Genomic DNA, 24,327 nt, shown 5'->3' with positions numbered 1-24,327 from the left:
CGGGGCGTGTACGGGGTCAGAGAGGGGACATAATATATTTATTACATGCTTCTATTTTATATCAGGTGCTCTCTTGTGTCTTGGGGTCACAGAGATGGGTGTAACCCAAACCTTACTTTTCCAGAAAGTCACTCTAGCAAGAAGAGATAGGCATATAAACACGTAAAAAAGCTTAAGAGCTATTTTGTATAGCTTTTGGCTGTACAGGATATTTTTGGGCACAAACGAGGGAATGATGAATTCTGAGGATGAGCAAAAGCCAGAACAGCTTCAGAGGAATTCTGGGGATGAGCCAAGGTCAGGAACAGTTTCAGAGGAAGTCATGCTTCAGCTGAGTCTTCAAAGACATTTTCTCTAGGCCAACTAGGAGGGAACAGAGTCTTCATATTTGAACAAAAGCCTGAAGTCTTGAAACAGCGACGCATTGTTCTGGGTGTTACAATCAATCTAGGAGCAACGAAGAATTCTAGCAATAAAAGCTAACATTTCCAACGTATATTAAAAACTAGGAATTGTGCTAAGTAAGCAATAAAGATGATCCCAAAGAATTAATAGTATTCCCATTTTATAGGTGAGAAAAGTAAGGCTCTTGCCTGAAGGCCACACATAAAATGACAATGAGTTTTAACTCAGGAAACTGACTACAGAGCCCCAGTTTTTAAAACCACAAACCAGAGGAGTGAAACGATCAGATTTCAGAAAGATTCCCTCCCGCAGCTTTGGAAGGAGTGGGTGGGAGAAGGAAAGCGGCAATCCTGTAAGTCAGAATAATGAAGGAGATTGTCTAAGTACTGAGGCAGCACTAGGGCAGAGAGGCTGCGGGGATCGGGCTGGTGTATTTGAGAAATATTTGGATAGTTTTCAATGCTTGGTGTGGGTTAGACGTGATCCTCCGTGGCGCAACAGGACCATTACCCTGGTCTGGCCCTTGAGGGCAAGACACACTGGGGACCCTGGCGGAGATTCCCAGATTAACCGAGGCGTTCGGCTTCGGAGACAATCGCTCTGCCTTCTCCGACCCCAACCGTCGGCAGCGGGGAGGGGTATCCGTGCCTTCCGTGCCCTCCGTGCCCAAGCCCGCCCACAGCGAGGGAAAGTGCTGAGTCATTCTGGCGGGGCGCGTTGGATTGGGGCGGGACTCGGACCAGATCCCCCTCCTCTCTCCTCCTCCTGCACCCCCGGCCCGTTCTGACTCTCGCGAGAGCCGTACAGGATATAAAGGCAGCGCCCCGCGCGTGCTTCACGCGTCTTCTTCCTGGCTTGTGTTCGGCGTTTTTGTTTTCGGAGCTGGTGAGACGGTTCTCCAAATCCCCGTCGTCGCCTTTTCCTCATTGTCCTGGGGTCTCATCCTGTTCAGCTTGGGTGCTGTGATGGGGGAGGTGGCTGGCCGAGGTCTGGCGCTCAAGAGTGTGGTTAGGTGGTACGCGCGCTCTCCCGTAGGCCTCCCTTACGGATGCGGAGACCTGTTTAAACCCTTAGGCTAACGTCGGCTCGAGTTTCCTCTTACCTCGGCAACCCGCGCAGAGTGCACTTATTGGCTTGGAGTGGCGGCGGGGCGGACTCCTGGTAGTAGTGGTGGGCTCTCCTCAACTAATATTCCGGGAAGGGCGGGTTCGGGAAGCTTCTAGAATGGACCTGGAAACTGACCTGAAGCTACCCTCTCGTGGTGTGGTAAGGTAGACGCTGTTCACGGCCCTACGCTGTGACTAGATGGGGAGTGTCGGATTTTGATTTCGCTTCTCTGGGTTTATTTTTTGCGTTTGCGGAATCCCGATTGTGGTGATCCCGAATTCATCTGTGAAGACAGCGCCTTTTTTTTTTTTTTTTTTTTTTTTTTTTTGGTGGTGCTTTCCGAAGTGTTACGGTGGGGTTGATAATGGGAGCGGCCGGAGGGAACCTGAGGTGTGGTTAGGGGGCGTGACTTTCGCCATGGAAGTTCTTGGGTAGATCCTCAGAGGCGCACACCGGCTTGAGGTCCAAGGGCCTTTTACCCCAGTGAGTCGGACTTTAGTGGACGTGGGGACCACCTCGGAAAGCAGGTTTGGACGAGAAGGTCGTTTATGTTAGGGTCACACTCTGTATATTTGGTTGCCAAATTGCAGCTTGCTTTACTAGTTTTGTTTGTTATTAAAGGTGTTAGGCAGTGGAAAATTTGTAATAATGGATGCTCACAACGATTTTTTTGGTTGTAGTATTATGCACCAAAAAACTTTGGGACGTGGGAAGATTAGCTTCTTGGGCCTTTCAAACGGATGGCTTACTGATTGAGATCTTAACTGCTATCTTTGTGTTGACCTGGGTGAATCCAGTGTAGCATTGCTTTTTAGCTATAAGTCGTTTTCATTTTACAGTAAGGATGTTCTTTTTTTATTTAAAAAAATTTTTTTTGAGAGAACCAAGTGTGGAGGAGGGTCAGAGAGAGAGGGAGAAGCAGACACTATGCCCAGCAGGGAGCCCTACGTGGTGCTTGATCCAGACCCTGAGATGAGGACCTGAGCTAAGGCAGACGCTTAACTGAGCCGCTCAGGCAACCCTAAAGTAAGGACGTTTTTTGTAAGGTTAAGTAATTTCTGAACCCAACTTGAGGCTGCAACCCACAACCCTGAGATCAAGTCACATGCTCCACCAACTGAGCCAGCCAGGCTCCCCAGCAATAAATAGACTTCTTGTTCTACTTAATTATTGCCCCAGAATCCTGGCCAAAAGGTCAGAAACCCATCTTTGAAAGGACTTACAGGGCTTATACACAACCCTTAAGGTTTTGGAATTGAGATCTCAGAATCCTGGTCTTGAGTCTTGAAAAGTTGGATTGGCTTTAAGGTTGTTTGCTGTCTTGGGCAAATGTACTGGAGAAAGGCCAAGCGTGTTTCCCGACTTCCGAAGGCAGATGAAGGTGTAGTCCATGGAAAGGGCAACATGACCGCTTCTGGAAATCAGACATTCTGTTTGTGGCAGTGTTCTTTTGGGCTCCGGTTTGAGGCTGAACCTTCCTCAGTGCTGCTTTTTGAATAACAAAACTACAGAAGAAAATGACATTGCATAAATGATAAAAAGTAATAGAGGTTACTTCAATTTTTAAAAAAATTGCTGCTTTTAAATGAAAACAAAAGTTGATATTCAGAGACCTTTTTTTGGTTTGTTTTAGGGAGAGTGGCCCTGAGAATGCAGGGGAAGGGGGGGGGCAGGAACAGAGGAGAGGGGGAGACAATCTCAAGCAGGCTCCATGCTCAGCCCTGAGATCATGAACAGCCAAAATCGAGTCAAGGACGCTTAACCGACTGAGCCACCCATGCATCCCTGTAATGTCTGGTTTTGTTGCACAAGTTGGAAAGTTCAGTTTATGCGTCGTACTAGTATAAAAATTAATGTGTATATTAGGGTTACCGGACAATTCTTTTATCATTCTATAGCTGAGTCTCTAAGTAGAAGGGTGTTGGTTACCTAGAAAAATAGGGCTTGTTTCACTTCCTCTTTTATCTTCTCCAGCCGATAGCAAGATGTCTTCAGGAAATGCCAAAATTGGGCATCCTGCCCCCAACTTCAAAGCCACGGCTGTTATGCCAGATGGCCAGTTCAAAGACCTCAGCCTATCAGACTACAAAGGTAAGAGTAATTACTTTAGGTTCATTAAAATGGAATTATTTTACGATCTAGGTTGGCTCATTAGATTTCTGTATCTCTTAGGTTTGATTGTAAAATGATCTATATATCCTAGGTCATAGTTTTCAGGGTAGGAGGCTCTTGCCTTCGTGTGGAAGTGAAGTAGTGATCACCAGCCATGATCACTGATAGATACCCTAGGTTCAGACAGCTTATGGAAAAAGCCCATGCTTCATTATGCCTGGGTGTATTAGCTCAATTATCTTCTCAGTACTCCTCAATTGTATTGTTATTTTGGGAGATATTCTCATGCCGTTGAAAGCTCAGTTTTTGGAGCTTAAACTAGGTTTATGAAATACATACGTTAGAGCTGCTGTATTATTAGGCAGAGGCTTAGGCACATTCCCTTGACTGTTTTGCCCCAGGAGAGGAGTTGATGTTGAAGTTGGAACAATTCTCTTTCCTGTGATAGTTTCATGCAGACACTGGCCAGCTCTGGTGAGGCTCTTTTAACCTTGCAGTCCTGCAACAGCAGGGTTTTTTGGGATAGTTGAAACACAGGTTTCTTGAAGTGCAAACCTGAAACTCAGGTGTTAAGTGTGCCTTTTTTAGTGCCTTAGTAATTAGTTCTTGGACTCAGCTTGGAACATGTGACTAAGGTTTTCTAACACATCTCACTTGTTTACAATGAGAAGCAGTTAAGAGGGGCCCTATGGAGGGAAGCTCCTTTGGCAGACAAGGTAAGTAGCACCATGGGGAGGTGACCCTGGCCCAGGGGTAAAGGCAGGAGGTTTAGAAAGAGCTGCTCTCTGTCCTCCAGGGCTTGACCTGCTGAGGCTTCAAAGTGCTTGTTAGGTAAAGCCCTGGAGAGGTTCAGGTAAGTGAGTTTCTAGTGATTTTGGTTTTCAGAGTAAATGTCAAAAGGAGCAGCTTATTCTGATTCTCAGACATTGCTGCTACCTGGAAATGAGTGAATATTTGGAATTCTTTCAATAACTCAGTCTATTAGGTGTGGTGAGAGGCTGCTTGGCCAGTTGAAGATCATCTTCTATAGGTAATCTGAGTGACTTCAGTAAAATTCAAACTAGAGATCCTGTTAACCTTACCAGGACTCTTGGAAATTTTGCCTCAAGAAATTTTTCTTCTCTTGTCTAATTAGGCTTGTTAGGAACAGGTTTGTGGTGATTCAGATGATCAGTTAAACCTTACCTGTCCCGTTATTGTGGTTCATTGTGAAAGAAGTGCCAAAGGCTCTTTTCCTTGTTTTGATCTCCTTACTGACTTGCAGCACAGAATCCAGCAGTTGAGCTTTTCCTGTGCATTAATTGTATGTGTTCGCATTTATTTGAGAGGTAATCGCATCCTTGGTTTTGCTTTTCTTCTTTGGGGAACTTGGTGTTTATGCTAATATTAACTATCTAGAGATCAACATCAGACTGAAAAGTGTTTATCTTATTGGCAGCCAACGGGGAGGAGGAAAATAAAAGCACAGAACTGAAAGGAAGTTTTTTTCATGTAGACTCTCCTACCACAAGATGTTCTAAAACTAGCTGCTAGGAGACATCTGTGTTGAGTATTGGCATTTAGCAGTTGTTGTCTACCATCAACTTAAAAAGACTTCTTTTTTTCATAGGGAAAGGTCTTTAGGGGTTTTAAAAAATTTTTTTTTCTTGTGATGAGAATTTTTTTTTTTTTTTTTTTTTTTAAGATTTTACGTATTTGAGAGAGAGCTGGAGAAATCAAGAACGGGGAGGAGAGGGAAAAATAGACTCCCTGCTGATCAGGAAGCCTGAAAAGGGGCTTGATCCCAGGACTCTGGGATCATGACCTGCGCCAAAGGCAGAGGCTTAACCTACCGAGCCAGCCAAGTGGGCCCCCCCCCTTAGGTTTTTATTTATTTATTTTTAAAGATTTTATCTATTCAACAGAGATAGAGACAGCCAGCGAGAGAGGGAACAAGCAGGGGGAGTGGGAGAGGAAGAAGCAGGCTCCCAGCGGAGGAGCCTGATGTGGGGTTTGATCCCATAACGTGGGGATCACTCCCTGAGCTGAAGGCAGACGCTTAACTGCTGTGCCACCCAGGCGCCCCTTTATTTATTTATTTTTATCATTTTATTTATTTATTTTTAAAGATTTATTTATTTTGGACCAAGAACATGCTTGCCTGTGTGTGGGGGAGGAGGAAAGAATCTCAAGCAGACTCCCTTCTGAGGATGGAATCCACCTTGAGATCATGACCTGACCCGAAGTCCGAGAATTCGATGCTCAACAGGCTGAGCCACCAGCGTGCTTCAAGATTTTAAGTAATCTCTACACCCAGTGTGGGGCTCAGACTGAAAACTCCAAGATCGAGAGTTATCAGGGGCACATCAGTTAAACATAAGACTCTTGATTTTGGATCAGGTTGTGATCTCAGGGTTGCGAGATGGAGCCCCGAGTTGAGCTTTGTGCTGGGTTTGGAGCCTGCTTAAGATTCTCCCTCTGCTCCCCACTCCCTCCCCACAAAGCCATGCATTCCGTCAGGTGCCCCTTGGTTTTTATTCTTTGTAAAGCAAGGAAGTATGTTTCAAAGGCAAATTTCTGGCTCTTTTTCCTCCCCAGGAAAATACGTTGTGTTCTTCTTTTACCCTCTTGACTTCACCTTTGTGTGCCCCACGGAGATCATTGCTTTCAGTGACAGGGCAGAAGAATTTAAGAAACTCAACTGTCAAGTGATTGGTGCTTCTGTGGATTCTCATTTCTGTCACCTGGCGTGGTAAATCTCTTGGTCGATTTTGCCTATGAGCTTTGAACTAAGTAGCAACTGAGACTGGGGGGCTTTGACAGTAGACTTGCTCAAGTATTGCCTTATGGCTCCTGATGGAAGGAGCGTAAAGGCTCTGACTTCGTCTTGTTGCTCTCATTAACCTGGCAGCAGAGGAGGAGAAGCAGCTTGGGTTGCAGCTGAGTGTATCCTGGTGACCTTAACTATCTTCAGGCACTCACTTTTACTGCTGGAAAAAGTTTGGTCTTTTGGGGAAATTAGATTAAGAATGCTGAAAAGGGGAAGGAATAGATAATACTTTTGCTATACAAGAGTTTGAATGTGATTGTGTGCTTTTTGCTCTAGGATCAACACACCTAAGAAACAAGGAGGACTGGGACCTATGAACATTCCCTTGGTATCAGATCCTAAGCGTACCATTGCTCAGGACTATGGAGTCTTAAAGGCTGATGAAGGCATCTCGTTCAGGTATATGCCTGCCAGGGGCTGACATTTCATCAAAATTTATGTAATTGACTTCAGGGACTTTTGGAGAAAGGTAGGGCCCTGATCTGTAGACTCCTTTCTCCTTTCATTGTTGTGGATGTTTTTTAAGATTTTATTTATTTGACAGGGACAGAGCCAGAGAGTACAAGTGGTGTGGCAGCAGGGTTGGGGGGGGTGGCAGAGGGAGGAGGAGGAGCAGGGAGCCCAGTGCAGGACTCCGTCTCAGGACACTGGAATCATGACCTGAGCCGAAGGCAGACACTTAAACGACTGAGCCAGCAAGGTACCCCTATTCATTTATTTTTTAATGATATAATTTTTAAGTCCTCAACCTTGAGATCAAGAGTTGCATGCTGGGGCGCCTGGATGGCTCAGTCATTCATTAAGCGTCTGCCTTCGGCTCAGGCCATGATCCCAGGGTCCTGGAATCGAGCCCTGCATCGGGCACCCTGCTCAGCGGGAGGCCTGCTTCTCCCTCTGCCACTCCCCCTGCTTGTGTTCCCTCTCTCGCTGTCTCCCTCTGTCAAATAAATAAAATCTTAAAAAAAAAAAAAAAAGTTGGATGCTCCACTGATTGCCAGCCAAGGCACCCCATCACTGTATAAGTTTAAAAAGCGTACAGGATGGGGGCGCCTGGGTGGCACAGCAGTTAAGCGTCTGCCTTCGGCTCAGGGCGTGATCCCGGCGTTATGGGATCGAGCCCCACATCAGGCTCCTCCGCTATGAGCCTGCTTCTTCCTCTCCCACTCCCCCTGCTTGTGTTCCCTCTCTCGCTGGCTGTCTCTATCTCTGTCNGTCGAATAAATAAATAAAATCTTTAAAAAAAAAAACGCGTACAGGATGATCTCATTTCATTCTTTTTCATCCTCCCCTTTCTCCCTCCACACCTAATGTGGGGCTCTGACCCACAGTTCCCGACATCAGGAGTCACACGTTCTTCTGACTGAGCCAGCCAGGTACTCCTCGTTTCATTCTTTATGCAGGAGGACAAAGCCAGTGCAAGTCTGGGAGGCCTGCACATTTTCATTTCCATTGCATCTGTGTTCTAATAAAGCAATTTTTTTTTTTTTTTTTTTAAGATTTAGTTTATTTATTTGACAGAGAGCCAGCAAGAGAGGGAACACAAGCAGGGGGAGCGGGAGCGGGAGAGGAAGAAGCAGGCTCCCAGCGCGGAACATGGAGCCTGATGTGGGGCTTGATCCCAGGACCCTGGGACCATGCCCCGAGCCGAAGGCAGACGCTTAACTGAGCCACCCAGGCGCCCCACTAATAAAGCAATTTCTGAACCTGTACTGCATCTGCCTCAAGCTTCAATCTCTTTTTTTCCCAGGGGCCTCTTTATCATCGATGATAAAGGTATCCTTCGGCAGATCACTGTAAATGACCTTCCTGTCGGCCGCTCTGTGGATGAGACTCTGCGACTGGTTCAGGCATTCCAGTTTACTGACAAGCATGGGGAAGGTAAGCCAATCCACCTGGTGACTTTGACAACAGAATTGTGGTAGGATAGGAAAGATGGCAGGAACAAGGTCTACCAAGTAAAAGCATGTCTATTCAAGAAACTCAAATCTCTGGATTGTAGTGGGTTGTGGGATGAGGTAATGGGAAAGCTTGGGGAGGAGAATATATAAAGGCTTTTTCTCCAGCTGCATAGTCCCTGCTTCTGCCCTGGGCATTTAGAATCCCTGCTGCAGCTTTTAACTTACTAAAGGTAGTGTAGAAGGATTTCATAGGTGTGTATAAGGGCAAAACAAATACAGGTACAGCATGACGTTCTTGACAAGTGTTTATTGGGGGAAGAGCTTTTAATTCCTGTGATCCATATTCGTTTTACTCTTTTTTTTTTTTTTAAGATTTATTTATTTGAGAGAGAGAGCGCGGGGGGAGGTGAGGGAGAAGCAGGCTCCCTGCTGAGTGGGGAGTCTGACTCGACTCGGTGCTTTATCCCCAGGACCATGACATCAGACAATGGCCCTAGTTTTGTTGTTGTTTTAAGATAATACATGACCAGTTTTGAATTTTGGAAAATAAAAGTTAGGAGTAAGATAATTTGCCCAAAGACTAGACAGATAGAACTCTAATACATTTATTTTTTTTTTAAGATTTTTATTTTATTTTTAAGATTTTACTTGACAGAAAGAGAGCCAGCGAGAGGGGGAACACAAGCAAGGGGGAGTGGGAGAGGAAGAAGCACGCTCCCAGCAGAGCAAGGGAGCTCGATGCAGGGCTTGATCCCAGGACCCTGGGATCACGCCCTGAGCCAAAGGCAGATGCTTAATGACTGAGCCACCTAGGTGCCCCTTGAGATTTCTTAGAGAGAAAGAGCATGTGGGGGCGGAGGGGCAAAGGGAGAGGAGAAGCAGGCTCCCCGCTGAGCAGGGAGTCCCTGAGATCATGACCTGAGCTGAAGGCAGAAGCTTAACCAACTGAGCCACCCAGGCAACCCCATTTTTATCTTAAAATACATTGTATGGTACAGTGTGGTTGTCACGTTCATAAGAATTCCAATCAGCAAATAACCAAATTATATAAATGTTTATGTAAAATTTTTTTTTTAAGGAGAAGGGGTTAGGGATAGAGTGTTTTGAGATAAAATATCAAGGTTCTTCCTTACATGTTTCAGGATCAAAGATCATGTTTTATAAGTTCGTCCTCCTAAAATCTACACATGACCAAGCAGATTCACCTTGGGGTTTTTATTTAGCATTTGCTAGAGTGTAGGCCTTTCTTTTCCTATTTCTTCACTAGTTCTTTCCTCCTTGTATTTTCATTACAGTGTGTTGTGATAAAGTACTGAACTACTTGATCCCAGCTTTTGATTTAGTAAGGCTGTAGCTTTTTTATCATCCCCCCACCCCCGCCGGTGTATAGTTGTTGCTGGAATGAGACAACCTTACCCTAACGAAGACTTAGTTTAGTTTTTAAGGACTTAGGTCCTGAGGCTGCAAGTACTGGGTATATGGGGGAATGGAGATCTTGAACCCCATGACTTCCCAAACTTAATGTAATTGAGGACAGGATAGTTGGAATCAAGTGCTGCTCTTGTCAGATGAAGTGCACAGGTGTACTTGGATGAATTTGCCTTACTACATCTCATTTTCATTTTCTAGGTGATAAATAGTTCAGATAGTTTCCTAAGGCCCATGTCAGCTCTGATCTTGATACAGAACATGGAAGTTGTTAGAGTCTGAATTATTGGTGTCTTCTCGGGGGACCCAAAAGTGGTGGCTTGGCTAGAGTGGAAGGCTAATAGAGATCAGTGAGCAACTACTATCCGAAGGCCCCATTTGTAGAAGCTTGTGTGGGCTTTACCTTAGTGCTTTGAAGGAGCACATGGCTCCTGAGACTGCCCCCTGGTGGGGGATCATTGAGATTCAGCACAAAGAGAGGAGGAGCTGGGGAGTGGCGCAAAAGCCTTTTATTGGACTTCCATAGAAGCACCTTCCATGTAGCCTAGGTTTTTGAACCCAGCTTTCATAATTCTGAAGCTTGCTTCTTCAGATTCTTGGTCTCTTCTTCCCATCCCACTAGAACAGGCAAAGCTTTCTCTATGCAGCCTGTATGGTTTATATGATAGATACCACTTAAGAGCCTATGAATACCAAGCATTCTGTGTGAGGTACTTTGCATATATTATTGGTTTGGCAGATAATCTGTTTTGTAGTTTTTGAGGGAATTATAGCATCAGTTTCAAGTGTACAACGTAATGGTTCAGTTTCATTTATATATTTGTATTTCTTTCCAAGTTTTTACTTAGATACCAATTAGCATACAGTAATCATTAGTGTCAGGTGTAGAATTTAGTGATTTCATCACTTACATCTGCTCCTCACAAGTGATCTCCTTAATACCCATCAACCATTTAACCCATCCCCCTCCCCTCCTCCCTTCCAGTAACCCTGTTTGTTCTCTATAACTAAGAGCCTACATTTCTATTTTTGAGGACCCATAAACCAGTACTTAACACAGCGCTTATTCATAGTAAATGTTGAAACGGGGATCCAGATTCATAACCATCTTTTTTTTAGGTAATGCTGAAAACATTGTTTAGGGCTTTCTGTGTTGGAAGTTCTCATACTGAAGTTACCCTGACTGATCTTATTTTCTCCTTGGAGAGTCATCGTTATTTCAGTTGTATTTGAAAGCTGGTTTTTGTGGGACTCAACCAGTTCTTCTGGACTCCATATTGATTCTGAAAAAACCTAACAGTGCCGGGTATGAGTGATCCAAGTGTGGCTCTTTCTGTCTGGTCACTGATAACTGATATATTAATTAATTTATTTATTTATTGATTGATGAGCACGGGTGGAGGGGAAGAGACAGAGGGAGAGGAATAAGCAGACTCAACCACTGAGCAGGGAGCCCGATGCAGGGCTTGACCCTAGGACCTGGGGATCATGACTTGAGCTGAAGGCAGATGCTTAACTGACTGAGCCACCCAGGTGTCCCTTACCTGATAGATTCTTGAGTGCCATGAGTCCTTAGTGCCAGTGAAAGTAGTTGGTAAGGTTTTTCTGGTTCATTATTCCTCCTGTTTTTGTATCATGATTTATAACTGGACTGTTCTTCTAAAGCTTTTATGTTTTCTTCTAAGATAGTTTTTTCTTTTCTTTTCTTTTCTTTTTTTTTTTTTTTACCCCCCTGTTAGCACCTACTGCCAAACTTCTGGCTGGCTCTTAACTGGTTGCTTACTTGCTTCTCTTCATTCTCTAGCTTTTTTATGCTTAGTGACCTGTGTCTTAACTCTTTGGTGCCACTAAAGCTAATTACTGTAACTAGTGAAGTAGAGATTTCAGGAAAGTAATGGCAGCTGGGTCTGCAGTTTGGCGCTTGTCCCATCCATACTTTGTTCCTAGATAGCTGGTTACAGAGTGACATCTGAGGCTATGATATCCTTGGACTGAAAGGGGATGCCCTCTCTCGCTCGAGTAAGACTTGTTGCTTCATTACTGGACTTTGGTGACTACATGTTTCCTAGAAGATGGATAGCAAGTGGAAGTGAAAAATCTGATTGGTTCCCTTCCCTTACTCCTCCGGGTAGCCCAAGGAGCATTGCCAGCTCAGCATTTTAGGAAAAGGATGGAAGCTATGCTTTTTCTGCATAATAAATGTATGAAAGATTTAAACTCAGGCCTTTGTTTACCAAGGGCAGAAGGCAGTTATTTAGTGAAGCAAGTAGGGCCTTCTCTGGCAGTCCTACCCCTTTTATTTCAGGCTATCCAGTTTGGCAGAGTTAAACTACGGGGGCAAACTGGTTGCTTTTTTTCAGATCCCTCAAGGGCTACCAGAGGGAAGAATCAGCTTAGTGTTGTGGTTTTACACAGTCCTAGCTTTGTTTACTTAGCTTATTTCTTGGTATGGGGACAGGTCATTAAAGTTTTTTTTTAACTTCATTTTTAATGTAATACATATGGCATAATTTGCTTTTTAAGTGTACAATTTAGTAGCATTAATTACATACACAGTGTTGTAATGTATCCATCAGCAATATTCTCTGGATGTTTTCATCATCCCAGACAGCTATGACCTTAAGCAGTAACTTCCCATTCCCCTTTACTTCCAGCCCTTGGTAACTTCTATTTTCTGTGTCTGTGAGTTTGCCTATTCTAGATACTTCATGTAAGTGAAATCATAACAATATTGGTCCATTTGTGTTTGGTTTCTTTCACTTAGCATAATGGATTCAAGGTTCTCAAGGTTCATGCTGCTGTGGGTATCAAAACTTCATTCTTTTTTAAAGGCTGAATAATACTCCATTTTACGTATGTATCATTTTGTGTATTCATCCATCTGTTGATGAACACAGGGTTGTTTTCACCTTTTGGCTATTGCGAATAATGCTGCTAGAATAATGGTAAGCAGGTGTCTGGATCTTTGTTTCCAATTATTTTGGGTATTTACATTAGAAGTGTAATTGCTGGGTCATGTAATTCTGTTCAGCTTCTTCAGGAACTACCAAACTGTTTCCTACAGCAGCTGCACCAAGAAATAGGGTTCTCTACAACCTTGCCAACACGCTTTTTTATTTTTTAATACTGTATATCCTGGTGGTTGTGAAGAGGTGTGATTGTGCTTTTGATGTGCAAGTCTGTAATGACTAGTGATATTGAGGATATTTTCATATGCTTAATGACCATTTGTTTTACCTTCTTTGAGAAATGTCTGCTCAAGTCTTTTGCCTGTCTTGAACTGGGTTGCTTTTTGTCTTTTTTTTTTTTTTTTCTTTTTTAATAAAGATTTTATTTATTTATTTGAGAGAGAGAGAGCACAAGAGCGGGGTGAGGGGCAGAGAGAGAAGCAGGGAGCCCTATGCTGGACTCAATCCTGGGACTCTGGGATCATGACCTTAGCCAAAGGGAAATGCTTGACTGACTGCGCCACCCAGGAGACCTTGGGTTGTCTTTTTGTTGAATTGGAATTCTTTATACATTTTGGATGTTAATCCTTTCTTAGATACATGGTGTATAAATATTTTCCCCCATTCTGTGCATTAACTCTTGAAAAGGTACTTTGTACAGAAGTTCTTAATTTTGATCAAGTCCAATTGATTATTGTTGCATGTGCTTTCATTATACTAAGAATACATTTCCAAGTTCAAGGTCATGAAGTTTATTTTTTTAAGATTTATTTATTTAGAGCACAGGGGGGTGGGGCAGAGGGAGATAGAGAGAGAGAATCTCAAGCAGACCCCTGCTGAGTGTGGGGGCCCCAAGACCCATGAGATCGTGACCTGAGCTAAAACTTAAGAGTCGGTTGCTCAACCGTCTGATCCACCCAGGCACCCCCAAGTTAATTTTTCTTACGTGGTGTGAAGTAGGGGTCCACCTTCATTATTCTGCATGTGGAAATCCAGCTGGTCCTAGCACCATTTGTTGAAGAGCATTTAAGGTTTTTTAAAATACCTATGTGAAGCATACATAAAATTACTGAGGAAATAAAATGCCTTCACCCAGTATCTGATGTTAACAAATTTTAATTGTTTTTCCATATATACTTGAGACAGATTATTTCTAGAACAAAGCATACAATTGAAGCTGTTACTTATTCTTTAAATTTTAGTTGCTACGTGAATAAATTTAGGTGTAATAGTATTAGGGCTGTGGTGAGGATTAAATTACATGTTTATAGTTAGCGTTGACACTAAGAGGCTTGCACGATCTCAGGCTGTAGCATAGGCTTCCTAGTTCCAGAGTGTTCAGCCTCTTAAGGTATCGGATTTGGTTTTGAGCCCTTTGTCATATTATCTCCATTTGTTCATGGGAGGAAGGTGGAGCTTACCACTGAGCAGGTTATTAATTAATAATAATTTTCTCTTGCAGTGTGCCCAGCTGGCTGGAAACCCGGCAGTGATACCATCAAGCCTGATGTCCAGAAGAGCAAAGAATATTTCTCTAAGCAGAAGTGAGCGCCAGGCCATTTTAGGGCTGGGCTTCAGTGGGTGGCCATGAAAACAAAATCTCTTTTGTACTATTGTCGTGCTTAAAACACAAGACTTTAGACTCTGTGCAAATGTGTGGGACAGGACAGGTCTTTCCTGCAGAGGTTGGGGAGGCCAGCTTTTCTTCCTCTGGAGAGAATGGCCTGAGCTGTGTTACGGGGCAGGCCAATTGATATGTACAGTAGTGGTGCATCACTTTCAATCTTTTGTCGTTTCTATTAAACTTGAACTGACTTGAACTGAGACTTTGTTGATTCTTCATTTGGCGGGGGGGGGGGGGCACTAGCTTTTGATTTTGAGGAATTTAGGCTCCGCTTTCCATTTTTAGGAGAAAATGAGGGTTGAGAGCTGCCTCAGATTCAGAAAACTATATTGCGGGCAGGGGGATATGCAGGTAGACTCAGGAAATGGAACTGAATCAAGGTGGTATTGTTTTCACTGTATGGCGGGGGAGGAGGGGAGAAAGCAAGACCTCCGGTCATGTTGGCTAAAGCACTGCAATCTGTGCTAGGGCTAAAGCATAGATTGTAGGCTTTAGATTGAGGCCCAATGAGATTACTTGGACATTTACCTTTACACTACTGGGAATGCTGCATGAGAACTTGAAGCTTGGCCTCTTAGGATAAATGCCTGGTACTAGCTTTGTAAAAGATCAGAAGTGGAGGCTTTGAGACTAAAACGGGGAGGAGGTAGAGAGCCCTAGTGTTTGTAGGGTAAAGCTTTCTGTGTCACAAAAGCACAGTGCTGTGGCGCCTGGGTGGCTCAGCTGGTTAAGCGTCTGCCGTCAGCTACAGTCATGATGCCAGGGTGCTGGGAGTGCCACGTCGGGCTCCCTGCTCATGCTCACTCTCAAAATTTTTACACAGTGCTGAGTGCTGCTTGGCTTCCTGATCTAGCCTTGATTTGAAAGTAGCTCCTTTTTGGCGCTCATTGTCCTGAGGAGGAAGGGATGTCTGGGGAGAAGGTGGTTGCCTCCTGAGCCCTGTGGCTAGGAAGATTCAGAACTGAGTCTGTTGTGTATTTTGTACTTGCAGACTCCTGTGTATCAGCTACTCCCGCCTATCTCCACCCCTCCGAGCAAGACCTTTATGTGCAGCAGTACAGGATTCCCAGGGCTTTTGATTGCAGCGGACACCACTTTAATAAGCCAGGCATTGTTTCAGATGGTGTTTTACATGTGTTTATTCACTACCCATAACAAAGCCTATGAAGCAGATGCCATTAGGGGATGATTACCCTTTCTAAAGGCTCTGTAGCAAGTAGCATCTTGGGAGCCCTGGAGAAAATGCTAACAGGAATAATCCCATATTCCAAGCCAGGTGGGAATTTTGGATTGGTCTTTGATTTCTTGTTTTGACTAAATTCTGGAGCCTTATCTTCATTGAAGATCTCTACTACATTCTTTTATCAAGAATAAATAATCCTATCCCAAATAAAACCTCTTCCCTTGCCAAAAGGCAAAATGAGTCCCAGCAAGTACCACTTAATAAATAGGGATCCCAGGGGAGGGAGGATATCAAGGGCCAGGGGATGCAGGTGGTGAGACACTGGGGCTGAGCCAGCCCCGGGCTCTGCTGAGATTGTGGAGCTTTTTGGGTCTGAGTGTGGTAAAAGGTAGTTCAGGAGATGCAGAGCTAGGATCCTCTGAAGGCTGGGCCAAGCCCAAGGCGGCTAAGCGTTGGGCAGGTGGAGTAGAAAAGTAGGCCTTCTGCTCTTCTGAGTAGCGCTCCTGTGGTGTCACAGCATCCCGGTATGTCCAGTCACGCCAATGGAAGTTAAAGCCTTCAAGCAAGGTGATTCGGTCAGCTCTTTTAGGTACACAGTCCAGGGGCTTTGTGGGTGGCAGACCTGGCACCTCTATTCCTGGCAGCAGCACCACTCCTCTGATGGCAAACCAGCCCCCATATCGGGGGTGCATGCACACGCCTGATATGTGCTGAGAGAGAGTAAAGAAAAGCAAGGTCATGGAGGTCACCCTGACACTTAAGTCCAACTACCATCATTGCAGACTAGGCTTGTGCAATTCTCAAAGGACACTGATGCCACATCTGAACCTCTCTTGTAGCTGGGCTCCCCCATTTCCTCTCCTGGACAACCCTTTTCATGAGCTTACTCTGGCCATGAGGAAGGAAAAGTTCCTTAAACCGAGCCTCCCATCAACTGGTCTCCTAATCACTGCTCTGCCCCCCTCCATCCTGCAACCAGATTTTAAGAACATCACCAGGTTCTCTGACCTGATCTGTTCCCAGGCAGACTCCAGAAAGCATGTGGGGTCACGCTCCTGACCAGGACACATCTTTCCCTGGTATTGTGTCTACCAAATCCTTTACCCAGGTGGAAGAATGTTAAGAGTTGGTATCTTGAGGGGCCTTCACCATTTTCTCCCAGTCCCTACTCATTCAGACTTGCCCTCTGACCTGGTCGCCCCAGGGGTCAGCCTCCACATCCTTTCGTTGGTAGTAGTAAGCAGCCCCTGCCACATGGGCTGCAGTCTGGGCCAGAATCTTGGGGCGCCGATTGGGGTGTACCTCATAGTCAGCGATGACTTCGATTTGTAACTCTGGGAGGTTCTGGGATAGAGAGGAAAGCTCATTTCAGCATGAAAGGAAACATGACTTTGCCCCAGAGAGTTCTAATTTGTGTTAACAAGGTCCTGTCCTCAGAATCATTTGAAGGGAAAACATGGCCTTAAACTTGGGGGGGGGGCGGTGCGGGAATCCACTGTGAAGAAAATCATGTTGTGTCCAGGAGGGCCCATGTTTGAAGGGAAATAACAAGGTCTTGCTCAGAAGGTTCTATGGTGAGGCACTGGGGTGTCTAGGTGGTGCAGTCGGTTGAGTGTCAGACTCTTGGTTTCAGCTCAGGTCTCTCAGGGCCAGGAGACTGAACCGTGTGTCAGGCTCCACTCTCAGCACAGTCTTCTTAATGCTTAAGACTCACTCCCTCCGCCTCTTCCCCCTACACTCTCTCTAAAATAAATCTTTAGAAAAAAAATTATTATGAGGAGTGACTGGTCTCTGCCTTCCAGAGTCCCAGTGTGGAGGAAGACCTGGCCCAGCTTTGGGGAGATCCAATGTAAATGTGTTTTTTGTGTACATGTTTGTGGTGGGGAAATACTGTTCTGTCCTTAAAAGGCCCTGAAGACAGCAAAACTTCCAGTCTAGGGCAAAGACAGGTGAGAGATGCTTAGGGGGTGCTGGGCTTATTCCTATTTCACTTGGAGGCTAAGGGAAGTCTGGTTTGAGGTTCATATAATTAATTGCCCATGAGAGTAGGGTGAGTGAGATTGATTCTAGACCTGGGGGGCTGCTAGAAGAAGGTAGCTGAAACTGGGGTAAGATAAAGCAGAATGGGGAGAGATCACAATGTCAGGGATGGCTTTAGGATATCCTATCTGGGAAGTGGGTCTTGGCTCTACATAGGTCTAATCCTGCATTGAGCTTAGAGGAGTTGGAAGCAGCTACAGGTTTGGAAGCTGGGGGAATATATGAGCCTTGCTCACCTCTCTAACGCGGCCCAAGTGGTAGGCCACACACTGGTCCACAGGGTCAGTCAGTCGTTGGAGGTGGCGGCTCTGCAGGAAGGGTTTGAGGGCCCGGTCAAACATGGCAGGTGTGCTGAGTACCAGGAAGGCCAGGGTAGGTCCTGGCAGGGGTAGGTGGAAGGTTGCAGGCAGGAGTGCATTATACCATGCCACCTGGAACAGAGAGAAAATTCAGGCCACACAGGAGGGCCAATTCAGGCCTTTGCTAGGCCCATACCTCATCCTAGCATTCAGGGCCTCATACATCTTGCCTCAGTCTCCATCTCACTTATTCGGTCAATGGATTTGTATTGATGCTGCATGATGTGTATTTATGGGGGACTTCTCTATGGGGGAATTTGACAGGGAATTTGGAATAGAGAGGCAGAGAATTCATGAACAACTAAGAACCAAAAGAAATTGTACTGTGATTAGTGCAATGACAGGGGCAGATGAGGGTCCTGTGAAATTAGAAAAGGTTTCCTGGAAGCTGTTTTGAAGGTTAGGAAGGAATCCGACAGACTTGATGTGGGGAGGGAGAATCCGTTATATATTACAAATAAAGGTCACAGCATTAACAAAGACATGCAAAAAAGACATTTGGGGGGCGCCTAGGTGGCTCAGTCGTTAAGCGTCTGCCTTCGGCTCGGGTCATGATCCCACGGTCCTGGGATCGAGCTCCACATTGGGCTCTTCCGCTGGGAGCCTGCCTCTTCCTCTCCCACTCCCCCTGCTTGTGTTCCCTCTCTTGCTGGCTGGCTCTCTGTCAAATAAATAAATAAATAAATAAATAAATAAATAAATAAATAAATAAATAAATAAAATCTTTAAAAAAGGGCATATTTAGAAAATAGCAAATTTTCCAGTTTGATAGAAGTGAAGGGTTTGTAAAGGGGAGCACGAGAGGGGTGAAGAGATCAGTAGGCGTGAGATTATGACAGGCCTAGAATACCAATTTAAGGAATATCGGTCTAATTTGGTGACAAGGAGCTAGCCATTGAAGATTTAAGGGGTAAACTGACATGATCAGTTTTAGAAAGAGATCTGGCTGCAGTGTGGAGGATGGATTGCATGCAGAATGATAGCAAGCAGGTTACTGCAGTAATCCAAGTGAGGAATACTGGTCTGGACCAGAGCATAGAGGGGTTGGAAGGAAGGGAATGGATTTGGGAGATTCAGGTGACAGATTCCTAAAGGTCTTGGTGTCTGACTGGATGTGGGGGAGGGAAAGGGTGAGAAGTAGGAGCCCAGGATGACTGACTCTGTTCAGTACAATAACTGCCATTACCCACCCAGGTCTACCTAACCCAACAGTCATTTTCACTCTCTCCATACCTGCCATCCACCACTACCACCACATCTTTACTCAAGCTGTTCCTAATATTTGGGATGTACATAATCCTCTTCTTTTTACATGTAGCCCAACTCCATTTTTTCTGGTTAGTCCTTCTTAAGCTAGACCCAACCTACCTCTTCCTCTCTATTCTTTTCCAGCACTGCTGTGGGCCACTCAGTGGAAGGGGTGGGAGTGGGGTGTATCTTAAGCATCAGGCAAAGGGCTCAAGCTGAGTTGATTTAGCTTTGTCCAAGCATACAGCTCAGTACAGGGGGCACTGGATAAGGGGGAAATGGGTCTATGTAAACAAGGGTAAGTGGTGGTGCCAGACTTCTGTGTCAGGCAAGTGCAGTTTCTGTATCCAGCCCAGCGCTGGTGACTGGCGACATCATGAATTATCCTTCTGTGGTAGATGGAACAAACCAGCCAATTGTTTGTTCAACAACTGGAATGACCTTCCCTCTTCAGATGGCCTAAATGTTAGCTACGCAAGCCTTCCAGGCCTTGCCCTATCTTAATTCCTTCAGGAAGCTTCTAAAGTGACTGGCTGCAGGGATCACTTTCTTCTTCTGAATTATGGAGGTGGCAAAGCCACAAACTTACTGGATTATGTTTCTCCCATTCATCAATACGGCATTATATGGGGGTAAAGGACAAACATGCGACCGTTTCTCTAGTTTTTTAACCAAGTCCCCGTTGACACCCTGTCCTGGTAGGTCAGAGGGACGTGGCGCCAGAGGAGCTCGGGAAGGACCAGAAGACTCTCGGGCTCCACGCCGGTAGCACCTAGGCCAATCATACACCTCGCCCAGCACCGTAGAAGGGATGAACCAACCTGAAAGGGGTAAACCTCGAAACCAAAAGGGCACAACGTGTCCTCGATCTTCTGCTTCAGTTCTGCGACTTGCGGCTCCATAGCGCACACTACGCACAGAGCTTGCTGGGGAATGGAGTCTCAAGTATAACCTGGTCCGTTAAGTTTCAAGGTAGCCTGGACTCCAATTCCCAAGAACTACTACGACCAGCGGAGGGATAGCGTTGGCTCGGTGCAATGCATCTTGGGATATGTAGTTCACATGCTCCTTGAGGACAACAACTACAGAATCCGAAAGCCTCAGTTTCCCGGCAAGCTTCACGGTGAGAGTTTGAATGTTCTTGTCGCTTCCAGGGAAACGTAGTTCGGCCCCCTTCATCGCCGGTTGTCTCCGGGAGAGACGAACTCAGTTTCCCAAGTGGCCCTGCGGCTGCAAGTCCGAACTCAGACTTCCCGGGTCTGTAAGGAGGGTTTGAACCGGTGGCGGCTGTAGTCGCTGGCACAGGTTCGGCGTGATGACGCTTGTGTCTTGGATCTGTAGAGGTCTCGACCAAGATTCCGCGCTCTCAACTCCCACCTGATAGCTGCGTATCAGAGTATCTCGCTTTTCCCCCTACTTTCCCCAAGCGTTTTTCCCCTGACTAGTCCCAGTTTTGGCTTGATACTGCATCCCTACCTTTAGTATTACATCCTCGATCCCCACTCGCTGTCTGACGTGTGACTTTACTGGGCTGTGCTTCGGGTATTCTGGGGTAGGAGAGCAAGGACACAAGACGGCAGGAGGCGGCCTCGCAGAAGGTTATGAGTAGGAGCCTGAGCTGGTCTGAGCACCTCGACGCACTTCTCAATGCTACGGATGGAAATGTGGCCAGGATTAAGGTGAGGGGGCGCCTAAGGTCCCCCATTTGGAGTTTTGGGTTTAGGGACACTCAGAGCTTATTGGCCTGTGCACTTGTTTCTTTTGTAGCAGCGGCTGTATCCTCTTGGAGTCTCCACAGCAGGTAAGTGTTGTCCCTTTTCTACCCTCCAGCCTTTTCTCTTTCCAGGATCTGCTTTTTTCCAGTGCCTGTATCATCCACTATTCCTTCCAAATTCCAACTGTTTTCTTTCCTGAGCAAACATCTGTTTTCCCCCTAAAAATAAGCCTCACAATTGTCCCTTACTTATTCCTGCAACAGGAGACCTGGCTGGGACCTGGATTTCCCCTCATCACTTGCCTCCACAGTCTGGAGTCCAAGCTCAACAGCCTTGGGCTCGAGAGACTCCCTTTGTTCCAGAGAGGCTGAATTGGGCTGAGGCCCATAGCACAACTTCTCTCCGGGATGAAGTTACTCTTCTCCGATCCCAGCTTCAATCCCAGGCTCAGGTAAAGCGTGGACTCCCAGGTTTGTATGTGTGGTGTTTGTGTGAGATGAGGTTATCAGGGGTTGGGGAAGCCCTTTACACAGTAGCTCATGTGGTTTTTCTTGCCTGGGTAGGTGACTGAGGCACTAAGGCAGGCTGTGCAGGGGCTGCTGGAAGAGCGAGAGCAGCAGAAGTACCAGATCTGTGCCCTGGAAGGTATCTGGCCAGTTTTTTTTTTTTTTTCATACACATAGCTCACTATGTATGCACACGATTTTGTTACACACCTGTGCACTTGCTTGTGTCTTGATTTGCAAGTGAAATGTCTAGGCTCATGTGTAAAGCTCTCGGAAGGGCTGACGCTCAACTTGTCCCACTACAGCATCGCTGAGGTTGCTTCAGGGGGGCCCAGAGCGGAGGGCCCTCCTCTTGGAGCAACGCCTGGAGGGGCTGAGAAGGGAACTGCAGGGCCTTCGAAGCCTGGTGCAGGAACAGGCCCAAGCCCAAATACAAACAGGACCACGAAAGTGCAGTGCTTCTAGTGGCCTTCACCAAGAGCTGCAGAATGAGTATGTGATGCGCAAGTTCTCTCCTTCAGGCCTCTAACTCCTGGTAGTGTCCTCTGGGCTTCTTGATTGTCTTTAGGATGACACTGCTGTCATCTGTGCAGGCGGCAACTCCTGTGGGAGGAGTCAGAAATTCTTCGGGAGGAGCTGAAGCTGCTGCGGGACCAGCTGAGTGAGTAAAAGATTGGGGGTGGGTACGAATTCACCTGTTCTCTTTTCTGGAGAGTCTTTTTGCTATCCCAGTAAGTGGCCGTAGCTCTGCTTGCTTGAGCTGCTCAGAATTCTGGCCAAGTGTTTTGTCTTGCCTCCATGGTGTGAGTCTGGTCTCCCCAGTCAGCTTGGAAGATTCCCAGTAGCTACACCCGAATGCTCTGTCTCAGTTTTCAGCACCGGGCTGTGTACAAGGTAGGGAGGGGAAAGGAAAGAAGTTGGAGGATAGCTCCCTTACATTTTTCTCTCATCTGAAGGCCAGCACCAGGAGCTGCTGCTGAAACAGATGGCTGAAGGACACAGCTGGAAGGTAGGACTAGGATCAGACCTATCTCTTCATATCTCCCAGTGGAGGCCCCTTCCTTTTTTTTCTGTCTATTCTGCTCTGCAGGCAGCCCAGGATACTCTTTTCCACCCCTATCTCTTTCTCTCTTCCCGGTGCGGACTCTGCCTCCCTCCAAAGCTCTTCTTCGCAAGCCCCCTTCTCCAGGTTGAGAAATTGTCATTGCGCACATAAGAGTTCCATGTGTGCTGAATATGCCAATGGTGGGGAGGGGGATTCCTCCTGGAGAGGGAGAGGTTTGGTTCTACCTGGGTCTGTGGTCTGGCAGATGTTGGAGCAGCTGCAAAGTGGCCAGGAGGGCAAGGGTTACACCCTGGAGGCTGCCAGGACAGAGGCACAGGATGCCCGGCGTGAGCACAACGTCCACAGGTCAGGGGATGTGGGTGTTTGTGGCAGTGGAAGGGATTTGTCTCAGAGGCCAGGCATTGGGGACCAAAGTTCAGCCGTCATAGATTTTTTTTAAAAATTTATTTATTTATTTGAGAGAGAATGAGAGAGAGTGAGCAGGGAAAAGGGCAAAGGGAGAGGGAGAGAGAGAATCTCAAGCAGACTTTGTGCTGAGTGCAGAGCCTAGTATGGGGCTCAGTCCCACAACCCTGAGATCATGACCTGAGCTGAAATCAAAGAGTCAGACACCCAACCGACTGAGCCATTCAGGGGCCCCCCAACTATCTTAGATTTGACGTGGGTTGGTAGGGGTGGTATGAGTATCTGGGTTACAGCCCATAAAGGTAGTACTGGGCATTCTTTACTTGATACAGGGTCATTGAGGTATCTTTATATGTTCAGAGGATGAAGAGGGAGGAGACTGGAGTCCTGGCCTCAAGATGGAGGACAGTTCTGTGCTGGGAGGGTCCCCTTGTCCCACAGTCACCATCTCTGCCTCTGATTCTCTTCCCCTTTCCAGGACCTCTCACATCTTACAATCTAAGCTCCCTGTGGCTGCCACCTTTGCCACGTCTCTTTCTTCATCTAGCTCTGAAGTCAGTCTTCTGGACAGTAACAGCGGCCGGCTGGAAACTTTAAGGAAGCTAGGTGGGGGTAAGGGCAGGGATCTCAGGTCTGGGTGAGGCTGAATCTGAATGGTGTGTGGGTGTCTGCTGCCTAATTGTTTGGCAGTGGGTAGAATGGAGTCTCTGCCTCTTTTTTTGTGAATCCATCATCCTTTGTTATTACTTATCCCAAGTTAGGCCTCTATGTTCCTCCCCATCAGACAGGCCCAGGGCTTAGTTCTATGCGTATCACAGTGCTTGCTGATGGTTTGTTTTCTCTTCCTTTTCTCTCCTCTTAGATCTCCAGAGGAGCACACTTTCTAAACTGGAGCCCAGCAGCTTACAGCTCTAGGCCCAGAGCCTTGAGCAGGAGAACCTCTTATTTAAGGGCCTCACAATGTTCCTGAGTGACCTGTAAGGACTTGTAAGAGTAGTTTTCCTCACCTTTCCCTCCAAGGCCCTGTTTCTGGGTCCCCTGCCCCTCCTCTCTTGATCTAGCTGGTATCTGCCCTCGTTATTGAGGCTTGTCACTGCCTGCCCATCCCTGTCCACCAACTGCAATAAAATGTTTAACCCTCCTTGATGTCTTCAGTGAATCAGCACCTATGTGGGATAAACTCAACTGTATCTTTTCTTCCTCTTGTTACTTGACTGCTTCCTGCCATCTCTGTCTCTGAAATTCAGGTTCATAGATATTTACAGCTGTACCTTCTGGTACAAGCCCTGTGCTCAGTGGAACTTGGAAAGAGATGGGAGCTCCCATTCTGGTGGGTAGAATGAGGTCGGACAGTGCTCTGGGGCAGTATTGCTGTGGGGATGCAGAGGAGAGCGAGGCATTCAGTTAGGCCCTGGACCCGAGTAGTAGGAGGCTTCCTCTCCTCATCTCCAGCTTCTGCCTCTTAAGGCTTACT

At 46.2% G+C, this 24,327-nt stretch overlaps 3 protein-coding genes across 8 annotated transcripts; 2 read left to right on the top strand and 1 right to left on the bottom strand.

Moving 5' to 3' along the window:
- Positions 1 to 1,136: 1,136 nt before the first annotated feature.
- On the top strand, positions 1,137 to 14,531 carry PRDX1 (peroxiredoxin 1). 2 transcript variants are annotated; one of them, XM_002919450.4, is made up of 6 exons: positions 1,137 to 1,290; positions 3,487 to 3,603; positions 6,202 to 6,355; positions 6,710 to 6,832; positions 8,181 to 8,311; positions 14,170 to 14,531. In XM_002919450.4, exons 2-6 carry the CDS (start codon positions 3,498 to 3,500, stop codon positions 14,253 to 14,255), a joined length of 600 nt encoding a protein of 199 aa, XP_002919496.1. In that variant the 5' UTR covers positions 1,137 to 1,290; positions 3,487 to 3,497; the 3' UTR covers positions 14,256 to 14,531. The 2 variants fall into 2 exon arrangements, with proteins under 2 accessions (XP_002919496.1, XP_034507449.1); XM_034651558.1 differs by lacking the exon at positions 1,137 to 1,290 and adding an exon at positions 1,356 to 1,392.
- Positions 14,532 to 15,445: 914 nt separating this feature from the next.
- On the bottom strand, positions 15,446 to 20,173 carry MMACHC (metabolism of cobalamin associated C). Of its 2 annotated transcripts, none has more exons than XM_019799883.2 (4): positions 19,983 to 20,173; positions 17,791 to 17,985; positions 16,817 to 16,858; positions 15,446 to 16,224 (listed from the first exon to the last, which is right to left on the bottom strand). In XM_019799883.2, exons 1-4 carry the CDS (start codon positions 20,061 to 20,063, stop codon positions 15,805 to 15,807), a joined length of 738 nt encoding a protein of 245 aa, XP_019655442.1. In that variant the 5' UTR covers positions 20,064 to 20,173; the 3' UTR covers positions 15,446 to 15,804. The 2 variants fall into 2 exon arrangements, with proteins under 2 accessions (XP_019655442.1, XP_002919497.1); XM_002919451.4 differs by having other exon boundaries at positions 16,706 to 16,858; positions 19,983 to 20,164.
- Positions 20,174 to 20,308: 135 nt separating this feature from the next.
- Positions 20,309 to 23,994, top strand: CCDC163 (coiled-coil domain containing 163). Of its 4 annotated transcripts, none has more exons than XM_011225297.3 (10): positions 20,309 to 20,840; positions 20,932 to 20,962; positions 21,140 to 21,327; positions 21,440 to 21,521; positions 21,688 to 21,874; positions 21,976 to 22,043; positions 22,339 to 22,391; positions 22,693 to 22,793; positions 23,332 to 23,465; positions 23,716 to 23,994. In XM_011225297.3, the coding sequence occupies exons 1-10, from the start codon at positions 20,763 to 20,765 to the stop codon at positions 23,766 to 23,768; spliced, it is 975 nt and encodes a 324-aa protein (XP_011223599.2). In that variant the 5' UTR covers positions 20,309 to 20,762; the 3' UTR covers positions 23,769 to 23,994. The 4 variants fall into 4 exon arrangements, with proteins under 4 accessions (XP_011223599.2, XP_011223600.2, XP_011223598.2 ...); XM_011225298.3 differs by having other exon boundaries at positions 20,310 to 20,840; positions 20,929 to 20,962; positions 23,332 to 23,459; XM_011225296.3 differs by having other exon boundaries at positions 20,310 to 20,840; positions 20,929 to 20,962.
- Positions 23,995 to 24,327: the final 333 nt, after the last annotated feature.

This window comes from Ailuropoda melanoleuca, chromosome 2 (genome assembly GCF_002007445.2).
Source record: "Ailuropoda melanoleuca isolate Jingjing chromosome 2, ASM200744v2, whole genome shotgun sequence".
NCBI classification, from domain to species: Eukaryota; Metazoa; Chordata; class Mammalia; order Carnivora; family Ursidae; genus Ailuropoda; species Ailuropoda melanoleuca.
The sequence above is the reverse complement of the archived record's forward strand: the minus strand, read 5'-3'. Positions and strand labels throughout refer to the sequence as shown.

Bases quoted from the DNA above. Each gene is read 5' to 3' on its own strand.
- PRDX1 (XM_034651558.1), top strand. From the start codon at position 1,371: ATGGGGGAGGTGGCTGGCCGAG. The intron at 3,604-6,201 runs GTAAGAGTAATT...TTTCCTCCCCAG, and splicing joins CAGCCTATCAGACTACAAAG to GAAAATACGTTGTGTTCTTC. The intron at 6,833-8,180 runs GTATATGCCTGC...TTTTTTTCCCAG, and splicing joins GATGAAGGCATCTCGTTCAG to GGGCCTCTTTATCATCGATG.
- MMACHC (XM_002919451.4), bottom strand. From the start codon at position 20,063: ATGGAGCCGCAAGTCGCAGAACTGAAGCAGAAGATCGAGGACACGTTG. The intron at 17,986-19,982 runs GTTGGTTCATCC...TCTCTGTTCCAG, and splicing joins TCGAGGTTTACCCCTTTCAG to GTGGCATGGTATAATGCACT. The intron at 16,859-17,790 runs GTGAGCAAGGCT...TCTCTATCCCAG, and splicing joins ACTTGGGCCGCGTTAGAGAG to AACCTCCCAGAGTTACAAAT.
- CCDC163 (XM_011225296.3), top strand. From the start codon at position 20,763: ATGAGTAGGAGCCTGAGCTGGTCTGAGCACCTCGACGCACTTCTCAAT. The intron at 20,963-21,139 runs GTAAGTGTTGTC...TTCCTGCAACAG, and splicing joins TCTTGGAGTCTCCACAGCAG to GAGACCTGGCTGGGACCTGG. The intron at 21,328-21,439 runs GTAAAGCGTGGA...TTGCCTGGGTAG, and splicing joins AGCTTCAATCCCAGGCTCAG to GTGACTGAGGCACTAAGGCA.